Source organism: Lissotriton vulgaris, chromosome 5 (genome assembly GCF_964263255.1).
Source record: "Lissotriton vulgaris chromosome 5, aLisVul1.2, whole genome shotgun sequence".
Taxonomy (NCBI): Eukaryota; Metazoa; Chordata; class Amphibia; order Caudata; family Salamandridae; genus Lissotriton; species Lissotriton vulgaris.
Genome location: NC_141693.1, coordinates 419022205 through 419035488, shown reverse-complemented (window position 1 = coordinate 419035488; position 13284 = coordinate 419022205). Strand labels below are relative to the sequence as shown.

Sequence of the window (13284 nt, the reverse complement as noted above, 5' to 3'; positions counted from 1 at the left end):
CCTTCGGGTCCGCGACCCCTTTCGGCGCCGACGCAGCCGTGTCGGAGGACTTCGCCTTCGGCGCCGACCCCGAGGGTTTCGGGTCGGCCATTTTGGCGTGGCTCTTCAAGTCGGCCATTTTGGTTTTCTTGGAAGTTGACGCCTCCAGAACCGTCTTCACCAGCGCAACTTTCACTTTCGGTTTCGCATCCGAGGATGCGTGACCAGTTGGCTTCACTTTCGTTTTCTTCGACGTAAGTGATGGTTCATAAATGTCCGTGACCGGGCCCGGAGGCGGGGACGTAGGACTCATAGTTAGATCTTGGGTAAGGCCCGAAGGCGATCCCTCGACCTGGGTCGTATGAAGGGGAATAACCCCTGAGTCAGGTTGGGGATGCTCCTCCTCCGAGCTATCACCCATCGTGGCAAAAGCCTGATCGTCGTCGGTGACTTCGTCAAAGTTCTCCGCACCCGCGTCGTAGGTCTCCCCCTCGGATGCGGGATTAGAGTCCGAACCTTGCACGTCGTCTTCTCCCTCGATAGATTCTTGGAAAATGTCATCTGGTGGGGGCGCCGTAGCCGATAACTGAGCCTGGAGCCTATTGGCTCGACGAATCTTTAAAGTCTTCTTGCTCCGGAATTTCGAACACTCCATGCAGGTGTCTTCGCGGTGATCCGGTGACAAGCAGGGTGCACGTCGAGGTGTGAATATTTAGAGTTACACACCGGGCACTTCTTAAACGGAGTTCGCTCCATAGCAAGAGTGTAGTGTAGGCCCGTCCGCGCCGAAAGCACGTGGAAGGGCAGCAAGAGATCGGAGCTGAGAGTCAGAAAGAAACCCGTACGCAACTATACCGACGCCCAGCCTAAAGACCTTTTGGTCTCGAGTTGAAGTTGAACAACTATCGGTTCCGACAGAGGGAACCGAAACACATCCGAACCCAATGGCGGAAAAAAAACAATCTGGGGATGGAGGTGATGCCCATGCGCACTGTAGTCCAGGGGAGGAGCCATCTATCTCGTGATACTTCGAAGACTCTTCCAGGACAACAATGTGCAATCATCCGGACCCAACACTAGGTGGCGATCTATGCACAGATATGAATTCAGCAGCCCACATGCCTCGAACATGCAGCTCCCTCCACCGATGCCACGGAAGGAGGAGAGATCAAACCAGGGTTAGGAGAGTCGTCCAGACCACTGGCATCCCCCAAGTCACCTGTCCAGTCCGGGTCATACTGGCACTCGCATGACAGAGGGTCCTCGGACCCCTCCCAACCTTCACCGAACTCTTCATCTTCTCCGTATTCGGAGTCAACGATGTAGACCGGCTCCTCGGGGTTCATGGGCCCCACCGGCGCGGGGAAGGTAAGGGGACGGCGCCGCCCGGAGCCGGCGTCGGAGCCCCGTTGCCGGCCGGAGCCGGCACCGGAGAACCGGCGCCGTGCGGGGACGGCGTCGGGGGTAACCCCGATGGTAACGGCGCCGGAGAGGCCGGAAGACCAGCCGGCGCCGATCCCGAAGGCCCTTGCGGCGCCGGGGTCGGAGCCGTCGGCGGCGCCGGGGCCGGAGCACCCGACGGCGCCGAGGCAGGGACACCGGAACCGCTAGGGCCCCCAGACGGTGGCACTGGGCCCGAAGGCGCCGTAGGCCCCGTCGGAGAACCGAGCGCCCTCATGGCCATGAGGAACGCCTCGATCTCCTCAGGCGTCGCGCCATGCCCAGGGACCGGAGGGTATGAGGCAGGCCGCGCCGGCGACTCTCGCGGAGCCGCGGGGTTGGGGTCACCCGAGCCCCCGGCCGCATCGCGCGAGCGTCGGGGGGGGGAGTCGGGGGTACGATGACGATGCCCCGACTTCTTGTGCTTCTTACCTGATGAGCCCAACGAGTGGTGTCGACTTCCGGAACGCTCGGCGCGGCTCCGCGACCGCTCCCTCGAACGCTCTCTCGACCTCCGGCCGGACCGGGACCGCTCCCGGTCCCGACGTGGGGCCGACATCCGGAGCTCCAGTAGCTTGCGGGACCGCTCCCGCCTAGCCTTGTTGGTGAGGGCCCGGCAGTCGACGCAGGAGTCCACGTCGTGGTCGGGGCCCAGACACCGGAGACAGAGGCGGTGATGGTCCGTGACCGACATCGTGCGCTCACAGTCATCACAGTGCTTGAACCCAGGCATCCTATCAGGCACAAGAGTGAAATAACAATTCGAAAAACTTGGTCAAAGACCGGAGTACTGCTCTTCAGATCTGCGTCCACTGGCGCGGAAAAAAGAACTGACGTCAGCGCGCGGAGGCGGCGTCTATATACTCCAGCGACGTCATCACGGCGCACGACGCCGACGACGGACGCGGAGCCGCAGGGGACGCCTGCAGACGACGCCTACCGACGCGCAGGGGTACGGCTACGCAAAAGTTTCCGGATCCAGACTGACGCCTGGGGATATTCTAAGGTAAGGAATCTAACACTAACGTGTTTCTTTCAGATAGTCTTCATAGATAGTCACTCCATCAGCAGGGCCGTTGACAGCCTGCTGATGTCTCTGATGAGGATGTTAATTGGGCAGATGTACATGGAAGAATAAAAGTAGACTGCAGTTTTGGCAGTTTTCCAACCATAATTGGCTTGTGTCATTGCCCTCTGTAAATGCTGGCTTCCAATTCATTAATAGGCTTGTTAGTCCCTCCTTAGTACCACCTTGTCTTCATTTGTAACCTCCCATGATGACTGCCCTTTTACTTCTGTTACACGATATACTGAGTCTCTCCTGCTGCAGGCACGACATGCATTCCTGAACCATTCAGCGCACGCTATGCGGGCTTTCACTTTCCAAGTAGCCCCGGACAATGGCGGCTCCTTCTTTGAAATTAAATAGGTCTCGCATTTATAAGAGTTTGAGCTATTGGCATTGTAAATGACAATGCCTTTTATTTATGTGTTAATTATCAAAACGGAAAAATGAAAGGCATTGTCATTTACAAGGCCAATAGCTTAAACTCTTGCAAATGCGAGACCTATTGCATTGCAAATGCTTGTTTGTGTTGGCATGAGACGTTAACCAGGGTCATCAATGGCACTACTGATGGTATCAATGACGATGGAGCTATCTCTACCTTATTTACCCGAGAAGAGGACGGTCACTGGACAATACCTTCTGTGCTCCTAGTCCCAAGAGATTTTTACACAGTTTTTCTTGATGCTCAGGTGAACCAGAGCTACATAATTTCGATTTTTGATGTCACTGGTATGTGCTTTGGACACCTTTTTCTTACCATCCCTCATAGTTATTGAACGTTTTCGTTGAAAATGTCTTGCAATTTTGCAGTCTTCAGCTGTACCATCGGGGTATGCACCATAAATGTACGATTTGTGCAGGTCATCTGAAAAGACACATTTTTCTACAGCAAACATCTTTAAAAATTATCCTCTGGGGAGATTTTTTTCTATAGTCCAATCTAGAGGTGCTGGAGGAAGAAAGTTGATACTTCCAACCTAAGGAAGGGTTTAAGTGAGCTTTAAGGACAAAATAATAAGTCATTTGTTTCTAGTGAGAGTAAAGCCTTGGGGCTCCCTTTCCACATACATATGGCCTCTGGGAGGAGCGAGGCTGAGGGCACTCATCTCTTTAGCTGAGGTTTGAGTCTTTTACAATGAGGTGAATGTGCTACTAATGTGACACTGCTTTAGGGACCTTCAGGCATGCAGTGCCTTGTACTGCTATTGGAAAGATACGGTGCCAAGAAATAATGAGACTGCTTCCTGTGACAGGGCACATTAGCGCCTACATGGGAGGACAGCAGAGAAAGAGCACTCAATTTTAGGGATGTGTCCAGGACAAAAACAGTAGTTATGTGAATTTGGTGTGAAAAATTGTTGAATACCTAGTTCATAAAATCAATTAATTGTTTTGAAGAACTAGAGGATGAAGAGGATGCCAAGTAAAAGGGAATGAATCAATGAGGATGCCATAAGTTTTAAAAAGCTGTTAGGCAAGAATCAGCAAACGTTCTTTAATCTGAAAAGAAAATGTAACAAAGGTTAAGGAGTCAGAGCTTGAGGGCGAATGAAGAGGACTTCCAAAGTGTCAATCCTTTTTCTTCATGTACTAACCATGTACTAACCACCGGCACCTGAATCACACAATTATGACATATGTCAGACATCCTTAGAAATAAAGAAAATAGGATTTCGACTTCAAAATTATCTGTCCTTGAACTTCCACAGAAGCTGTACTGGGTTATCACTTGAAAATACGGCTTAATTCATGAGTTGGAAATCTATTAAAGAGACAATTTAGATGATCTACGATATATGGTAGAAGCAGAGAGATTTACCACTTGATGCTAAGTGACAGTACACCTGCAGCAATAAGAGTAAATTGACTTATCACTGCCTACAGACCTAGTGATTGCAGTCTAGTGAGTTATCGCTTAGTGCAAAATAAGCTTCAAAGGAAATGTGCTAGCATGTTATTTTGCGTTACGTCTTTTTATAGTGGGCTTTCAGTACCGAATACAAAGGAACCAACCTAAAGGGGCCGGCTGCCCACGTATAACACCCTTCTTGACTCGCTCTTCCCAATCCAGAACCTCCTTGTAGATCAGCTCTGAAAAGAAGAGATGCTGCGAGTCATTGATCATGTATTTGGGTCTGTCTCAGCAGACAACAGCAACATGCAGAGGTGAACATGGCTAGTGCAAACATTCCACAAGTTTATCAGAGAATAGAGGTGGTGCACAATATTCGTAGGTTTACAAGATGTAGAGAGAAGAGTACATGTTGAAATAATACTTATGCCTCGCTTCAAAAGAGGATGCAGAGAGAGAGAAGCCTGGTATGAAACATGAGGCACATGAAGAGCCCCAACTAAAGTGCTGTGAACCCTGGTACAGAAAATACTAAATGTATAAGTGTAAGAGGTAAAAAGTGATTGAGTGTAAAAGCTTAAGTGGAGAGAGTTCCCAAACTGAAAGGTGATGCACAGGAGGGTTAAAAAAATGGTGAGTGAGACGGGCAGTATTTGGATTAAAACTTATGTTCAGCCAATGAATTAAAGGTAGTTGCCCATGTTTCAATAGTGATGCAGAGTAATTACTGTGGCTGAAACTATACCTTTCCATTCATCAATTGTGTGCTCTCTCTCATCCAGTTGTCTGTCTGGGATCTTCGGTGGAGGCTGATGAGGAAAAAAAAAAGGGGGATGTCAAAAGCATAATGCCACTGTTTAAGAGATCTGCGTGCCTTCCATTCCTAAACCCCATCTTTCTCCCTTCAAATCGTCTTTCTACTTTTTCTCCACTAAGTCTACTTTTGCCATTCTTCTCTGCTCAATCTTCTTCTCCTACTGTTGTGCCTCAATTATTCTTTTCCTTTCCTCCAACACCCTGTATCTGCACTCCATACCCCATTCTTCTGCTCCATGGGTACCAGGCACAAGAAAAACTTCACATTCAATACATGCAAGACATTGTACTTGCGTATCCTGAATGCCAACTTTGTGGTGATGCTGCTTACAAGTTATACACTCCTCATATAGCGGCACTGGCTGTGCACATTTACTGCCAGGTCACAGCAAACAAACATTGTGGACAAGATAAGACAAACTGGATATGTTAGATGATGGATGCATACTTGTGCACTCCCAAGAGGTGTCCCTGTAATTGGGAGTCTTCACTAAACCATCAAACACTAGGGAACAGCCATTGAAAATTGAAAAAAATTACAATACTCTGACAGGTTGTAAAACAAACTTACTGCTTCAGCTTCGAGAGGGTCATACCAGACGTTTATGTAGGGGTGCAGGAGAGCTTCATCCACAGATATCCGCTTTGAAGCATCAATCACTAGCATCTTGGAAAGCAAGTCTCTGGCTTGACTGGCTAAGCAAAAATAAAGGATAAAGAGGTTAACAATAATGATAACAGCAATAAGTAAAGACAATGTTACTTTTAATTCTCCTTCATTTGGGTACGCTCTGAATTAAACTGTTTATGCACATGTTGAAAAAACAAGCATTCAAAGTAAGTGTTCAAAAGATTAGCTTTTTAGTCAAAAGACTTAACAAGTCATTACTGAATAGCTAAATTTAACTGAAAATACCAAACTGGTAACGTATTTAAGATTGATAAAATGAAGAAGGGAGTGGTCACTATGCACACGCTCTAACATTAGGGAAATGGGGTAACCACTGTTCAAAGATTATGGAGGATATGAGGTTATTCTGAACATGATGGCCAGAAGACGTTTTGTCAGAGATCCGACGCAGCAGTAAATATCCATGAGAAGCATTGTGCCAACTGCTGCACTCTATATTGGAGAGTTTTTACAAGACTTTGCTATGCAGCCAAGTGAAAAAACAGTCATAGTGGTACAGGGTGTATTACAACTATGGCTGTTCTATATACCCACATAAAGGCATTTTAAATTAATAAAGCCTTTTTTACATTATTGGTGGCAACCCTGCCTGATACACTAAAGTGGTCACTGCTTGTAATCTTACCTTAGGTGAACTCTAATGTAATCTTGTCTGATATGCTCACTATTGCAATAGCAGTATTAGTAGCTCTGGATGATATTCATTGAACGTAAGTAGCTCTTATTGAAGAAAAAGTTGAAGGCTCCTGCTTTAACCAGTGTGCAGAACTCCATAATATGGGACCCATTTATATCAAAAAGAGCCCTGTCACAGAACGGAGAGGATGGAAGTGTTAGTGAGAAGACTGCAGCTAAATTGGGTATCTACCAGAAAGGACATTGCCGAAGGCAAGTTGTGCTTCAGATTTATTTATGCATATTTATATGATGCAGACATTATCCAAAGGGGCTAGAGCAATTTATAATAGAAATATTTTGTTAAATGGAATTTACAGATTGTTTAAAATGAGCAAATACTACCAAAACTATTTACAAAGGCCAGAGTAACAAAAAGATAGACCGTTACAGAGAAACAAAATGTACCAGAGGTATATCCAGCAGTAAAAAAGCTGAAGTAGTGAAGATATCTGCCAAGAATTGCTTGCCATGTCTTAGCTAAAATATCGTTGGAGAAGGGTTTTTAGGTCCATTTTGAAAGTCACCAGCACAGTAGTTGTGCGTACATGTGGAGGTAATGAGTTCCAAATTCTGGTTGCACTACCTGAGAAGAATTGTGCCGTGAGTCGTTCCTTTTTAAAGGATGGGGGTTCTAGCAGCATTGCTTTGGTGTTTCGCAATGGTCTAGCGCCGCCTAATAGCTTGAGTTTGTCTGCCAAGCAATAGGAATTGGATGTGTGGACAGCTTTATGGGCAATGTCAGCAGTCTAGTAAATAGTCCTGGCCTCAACTAGCAACCATTCAAGAGTGATCAGAATCGGTGTAATGTGGTCATTCCAGTGTGGCCTGAAGGAGAAAGGTGCTGCCTTTCCCTGATAGATACTTCTACCTGCTGACTCACCTTTTGAATAAATAATGCCTCTCTGGTGGTGGCTCTGTGAACTGGCTCAAACAAAAAATGTCCTCCAGGACCAAGCAGGCAAAAATCACCTCTCGACAAACGTTGAGGCAGTAGTGCTTTGTGAATGTTTGAACAGACATTTACATAATTGCCTGACATCCAGGATGTCCGTAGGGTTACAGTGCGCTTTATAATTGTAAAATACATACTGCATTGACTTTGCATGTCAATGCAGTGGTAGCAGCTTTGGCCCTGGTGGAATGATCCAGTAGCCTTCTGGAGGCTACTTTTTCACCAGTCCCTAGCAGATCTTTATGATGAGAACAATCCTTAAGAAGATATTTTTGTACTGCTTTAAAATACTTTGCACCGGAAAACACTACGACAAGCAGATCGTCCACTCACCCTTTCTTGAAACTCCATGTAGAAACTCAATGCTATTTTAAGATCCAAATGATAACGTCTGACTTCTTCTTTGGCAGGACGAGGTGGAGCAAACACGCCTTAAGGGTGATAGCCTTACCGACATGGAATGGAGTGACTAATTTGGGTAGGTATGAAGCCCTGAACCAGCTTGCCAGGAAAGAAAATGGTATAAAGTAGATTGACACAGAGAGCTTTAAGTTGGCTCATGTGTCTAGCCAATGTTATGGCAATGAGCAAAACTGCCTTTAAGATCAGAAGTCTCAAGTGACAACTGCGCAGCAGCTCAAAAGGGGAACACATCAAACAAGTGAAGACTAAATTCAAGTCCCACTAGAACATCACAAAAGAGTTTTGGTAGAAACAAATGTTGCAAATCTTTCAAAAAACCTCATCATAATAGGTGATTTGAATTACAATGGCTCATCTGGAAACCACAAGAAGCCTGAAAGAGCCGACAAGTATCCCTTATCACTGCCCTAGACAAGTACCTGCTTGGCTAGGGACGGAATAAGCAACAAACCCTCAGACAACTTAGTCTGTAAAGGGTTAATTTTTCAGTTACGGTACCAATCCGTTAGAGTGGCTGGCATATGTTGATTTTGTGGAGAGCCACCATGATGGCCTGAACAACCTCAGGAGGAAGGAGTTCAACCTGTTGCAATTGAATCTCCAAGTATGAAGATGCAAAGTGAGCAGGCTTAGGTGTAGCATCCTTCCCTGCTGTAGTGACATCACTCATGACATCACTGATGACTCCATCCTTGTGACAGAGTGACAGACCTCCTTTCAGTGTAATGTAACCCTTGAAACACATTCAAAAATAGAAACTAACATTTTCAAAAAAATGGATACACCCATACCAGTTACAACAACCAATTCAGTAATTCCACCATCTATATACACATCCACTCATTCATCAACAGTTCTATATAGTCACTAATATATATACTCACTCATCATATGTAGTGATACACCTATACATCCTGTTACACACCGACAGTCATCCAAAAGTTACTCACACACATACTCACACATGCAAATAAACTATTGAACATCCATTTATTTGCATATACAACTATACACACACTTCCACCTTACTTCTAAGGAAACTTACACATACTTACTCTCTTAAACAATCACTTATAGAAACACATACTTATTTAAACAGGAACTCTTACAATCTCTCACTCTCACATATACTCACTTGTATACATCAATACTCACATATACTAGATTAAAACATATGCCGTTACTGATAAAGACACTAGTGAGACAGTCATTCACTCACTAACACACACATATACACACTCATCCACCCATACAGTCCTGCACATATGCTGTCTTCAAAACACATACAGTGAGTCAGTCATTGATGCATCTATGTGCTAAGTAATACCCCCACCAAACCATACAGACACTCATACGGATACTAAAAAAACATCTAATAACCCATATACACACACAAGTAGCTACTCATCAACCCATGCAGCCACTTATACACAAAGTGAAACACTGATACATATATTTAAATATTTAAACATTACTCGCTAATATATGTATTCACTAAGATACACTTAATAAGCCAGTTAACCAATCAATTTCTTTTTTTTTTTTAAAACATCCATTTAGGCACTTATTTAAACATTTATTCTTCCATCAACCTTTACATATACATGTATAAAACATATTTATTTTTCAGAAAGACACACATTCACTGGATGGTGTCATCAGTGATGTCACTGACCATGTCATGAGTGATGTAATATGTGACGTCATCAGCAGTGCATTGCAGGCACGCAAGTTATAGTGAGTCCAACTAACTATAACGTGGGAATTTCAATGGTTTTATGTCAGTAAAATTTCCAGCTAACTATAACTGGTGTCAAACCTAGGGTTTTTTTCAGTGAATATACATATATATATATATATAGACACACATACACACACACACACAACCAGAATAGTTGCCTGCTGTAGAAAACTCCGCTTAACACAGGTAAAATGATGCCAAATTTCGTTTATTGCAGGAAGCAGCATGCGACCTCAAACTGGAACTCACAATAGTCATTTCCCTCCCAACGCGTTTCATGTTCAGAAAACACTTCATCAGGGGCTCTGGGACCAAAAGTAAATGGCGATGCACTAAAGGGAGGCAACCTTTGCATTCAATTACTCGACCTCAGTGGGCGTGGCCAGAAGTGAGGCCTGCTGGTAATCGTGGTTCTCGTAGTTAACCTTCAGTGAGGGGCATCAACCATTACTTTGCATTCTGTCTGTATTATCTAAGTGGATTAGTGGCCCAATTGAAGTACATCGTGCTGCTTGCTTTCTCCCACACAAATACGGCACCTGTGTCCATTGGTAAGTCCGTCGCTTGACACACTCACTGGGGTGCCGAAACAGCACCGGGGAGTCTTCCGCGGCTCAAGCGCAGCCGCTCAAAATCCAACCAGAATAGTTGCCTGCTGTAGAAAACTCCGCTCACACAGGTAAAATGGTGCCAAATTTAGTTTATTTCAGGAAGCAGCATGCGACCTCAAACTGGAACTCACAATAGTCATTTCCCTCCCAACGTGTTTCATGTTCAGAAAACACTTCATCATATATATATAAAAAATAGCAATTGCAGCCTAATAAACACGAGAGCTGAATCATGCTGTAAAGAATTTCCACCATACATGAATAACATGCATTAGAAACATGAGAAACAACAATAAAGTTTGTTTTGGAACTGTTTTAATGCTCAGAAAACAGTAGAAATTCTTATAAAACACAAAGCATAGAAAGCTCCCAGGCTGCATTGCAAACACACAGTCTAAAAAGACTGAAAAGCTAACCGGTAGCTGCATGCAATAAACTGACACCGTGCCTTTAAGGCACTCCTGACCCACAGCTTTGCATCATGCCCCAGGGGTGACAGTTAGGTCAGTTGTTCTTTCCGGCTCCTTCAGGAAGGATCCTGGTGACACAGCTCCACTCATTTCGGATTTCTATCAGAAATTCACTTCATTTTCACAACTTTCTTGGCTTACTTCGACGTTTTACATCTTGTCAAGTAAGAATCTGTCTTTAATTGACAGTTTTTTTGGCTTTTTCTCCTCAAAATGCCTTCTCTTTTTGATACCTGCCCTTCTTGTGGTAAAAAGAAGGCCAAGACAGACAACCATGAAGTCTGTATACTTTGTCTGCCTGAAGATGATCTAAGGACCTGTCCTCACTGCAAAACCCTGTCAGGAAGAACTCTGAAGGACAGGGAGAGGATTCTCATATATGGCCTGGCTCATAGGTCATCCAGAGGAAGGTCTCCGGTAAAGAAGGGCTCCATGAGGCCTAGAACACCTTCTAAAAACAAGACTTCACGCCCTTCAGCTTCAGGCTCGGCGCTGAGAAAAGATCTACCGGTGAGTCATTTATCGAAAAAACGACCTTCGGCGGCGGGCTCGCCGTCGAGAAGAGATTCAGGTACGTAGTCGACGTTGAGAATTCAAGACCCTCCGCCGTCGTCAACTCGGCGACGTTCGGCGTCGAGGAACAAGAGCCCTCCGCCGACGTCAACCCGGCGACGATCGGCGTCGAGGAGCATCACATCTCCGCCGTCGTCAACCCGGCGACGATCGGTGTCGAGAAGTGTGAAACCTCCGCCGTCGTCAACCCGGGGACGATCGGCGTCGAGGAGCAGACCTCCACCGTCGTCGACACGACGTTCGGCGTCGAGAACAGGCTCACCTCTGTCGTCGCAGATACAGCGATCGATGCAGAGAGCCCAGAGTCCTTGCCGTCAACAACCAGGCGTCGATCCGCGGTTTCACAGAATTTTTTGCTTGTTCGCGCTTTCAAAATGCGGGTCCGACTGATATTTCTTCCCAAGCACGCAAACAGCGTTCGCGAATAGGAAAAAAGCATTGCGAACGGGCGGAACAAGCAATTCCGCGTGTTTGCAGAACTTTTGTGTGCTCGCTGAGATTTTTTACAGTTTTGCGGAGCTTTGCATAGCGCAACTACGCAAATTCCGCCCACCCGTAATGAATTCACCTTGACCTTCCTCAGCACTTACTGTAACATGATCATTTGAAACCTTTGAGCTTCATGAATCGGAATAGGAACGTAGTTCCAGTATATGCCTCAAGGTTAGGTCTTGTATTGGTTTAAGAAAGTAAACTAATTACACCATGGTGGTGTTCTCTTCTGGGTGTGCATTCTCTATTGACCCTTTAAACTGACATTCTTGGAGTTCATGCAAATGTGTTCACTTTGTATGTCTGGTCTTTTGCCTTTATTGATAGAGGTCCTTTCAAACTCCATGGAACAGGGCCAAATTGTTTGCGCTTTTAGAACTTCAAAATTGTTGGCAGTCCTATTTCAGTTGCAGCAACTCTTTCCATCCTCCTTCCCATCTATTCCAGTGGCAGATTTTGTGATTCATTTCCTCAAATGGGCACGACAAAGAATGTGACTCGGCTTGCAATCATACATTGTGTGTTTTGAGAAGATGGTTTGTAATTCTTTTTGTGTCTAGGTGTTATTGCCCTTATTGCGATTACATAGAGTAATACTGATTTCTGCTTTGACTTCAAGGTCCCAATAAACAAGCATTTACAATGCAATGGTCTCTGCATTATTAAAGGTAGAGCTATTGGCATTGCTCATGACTTTTTTTTATCATAAATAAATAGCATTGTCATTTACATTGCCAATAGCTTAATAGTTAAATAAATGGCATTGTCATTTATAATGGCAATAGCTTAATCGCTCGCATATGCATGACCTATTGCATTTACACCCACACACACAGAGCCCCCCACGCAGAGTCATTCACATAACCCACACACACACAGAGCCACCCACACACACAGAGCCACCCTCACACAGACAGAGCCACCCACACAGAGCCACCTACAAAAAAAGCTACCCACACAGAGCCACACACACAGATCCCCCCCACACACACACACAGAGGATGGGCAAAGTCAGAGAGACGTTTTCATTTTCTACATTTCATTTCTACATTCATTCCTCTGTATTTACACCGTCTAATGTTTAAAGAAAAACCTGAAAAGCCTGAAGAATAATTTTGTACATTCGATTCGAACAACCAACACACAGGGCCACTGACACTATGCAACAACAAAAAAGATTTAATTATGTGGCAAGGTTCGCTAACTTATGCGAACAATAAAAGTCACATTATTTGGCACAACGTGGCATATTCTGTGTCACTATTGTACTTTTTTGAAACTTTAACAAACACTACCTCAGCAATATTTTTCTTTCAATAGTACCAGTTTACAGCCGGAGTATAAAAATAAAAAGATGACCAGCTAACATTTACAAAGGACCTACATCTTTGGTACTTACTTTGAGGTACCTTTTAATATATTTGAGCTAAACGTTTTGGGGGTGAAATGTGTAATTCATGCAGCGATGCCTGATGATTTGGCACATGGGGTAAATAA

General features: G+C 45.0%; 1 protein-coding gene across 4 annotated transcripts in view; it reads right to left on the bottom strand.

Moving 5' to 3' along the window:
• MAPK8 (mitogen-activated protein kinase 8) overlaps positions 1-13284 on the bottom strand; it is a 585436-nt gene that overhangs the window by 46236 nt on the left and 525916 nt on the right. For all 4 annotated transcript variants that reach the window (XM_086921791.1, XM_086921790.1, XM_086921789.1 and 1 more), the window contains exons 10-12: positions 5728-5852; positions 5086-5149; positions 4502-4579 (exon numbers count right to left, since the gene is read on the bottom strand). In XM_086921791.1, coding sequence (XP_086777917.1) covers positions 4502-4579; positions 5086-5149; positions 5728-5852 — 267 coding nt within the window. The remainder of the gene's footprint in view (positions 1-4501; positions 4580-5085; positions 5150-5727; positions 5853-13284) is intronic.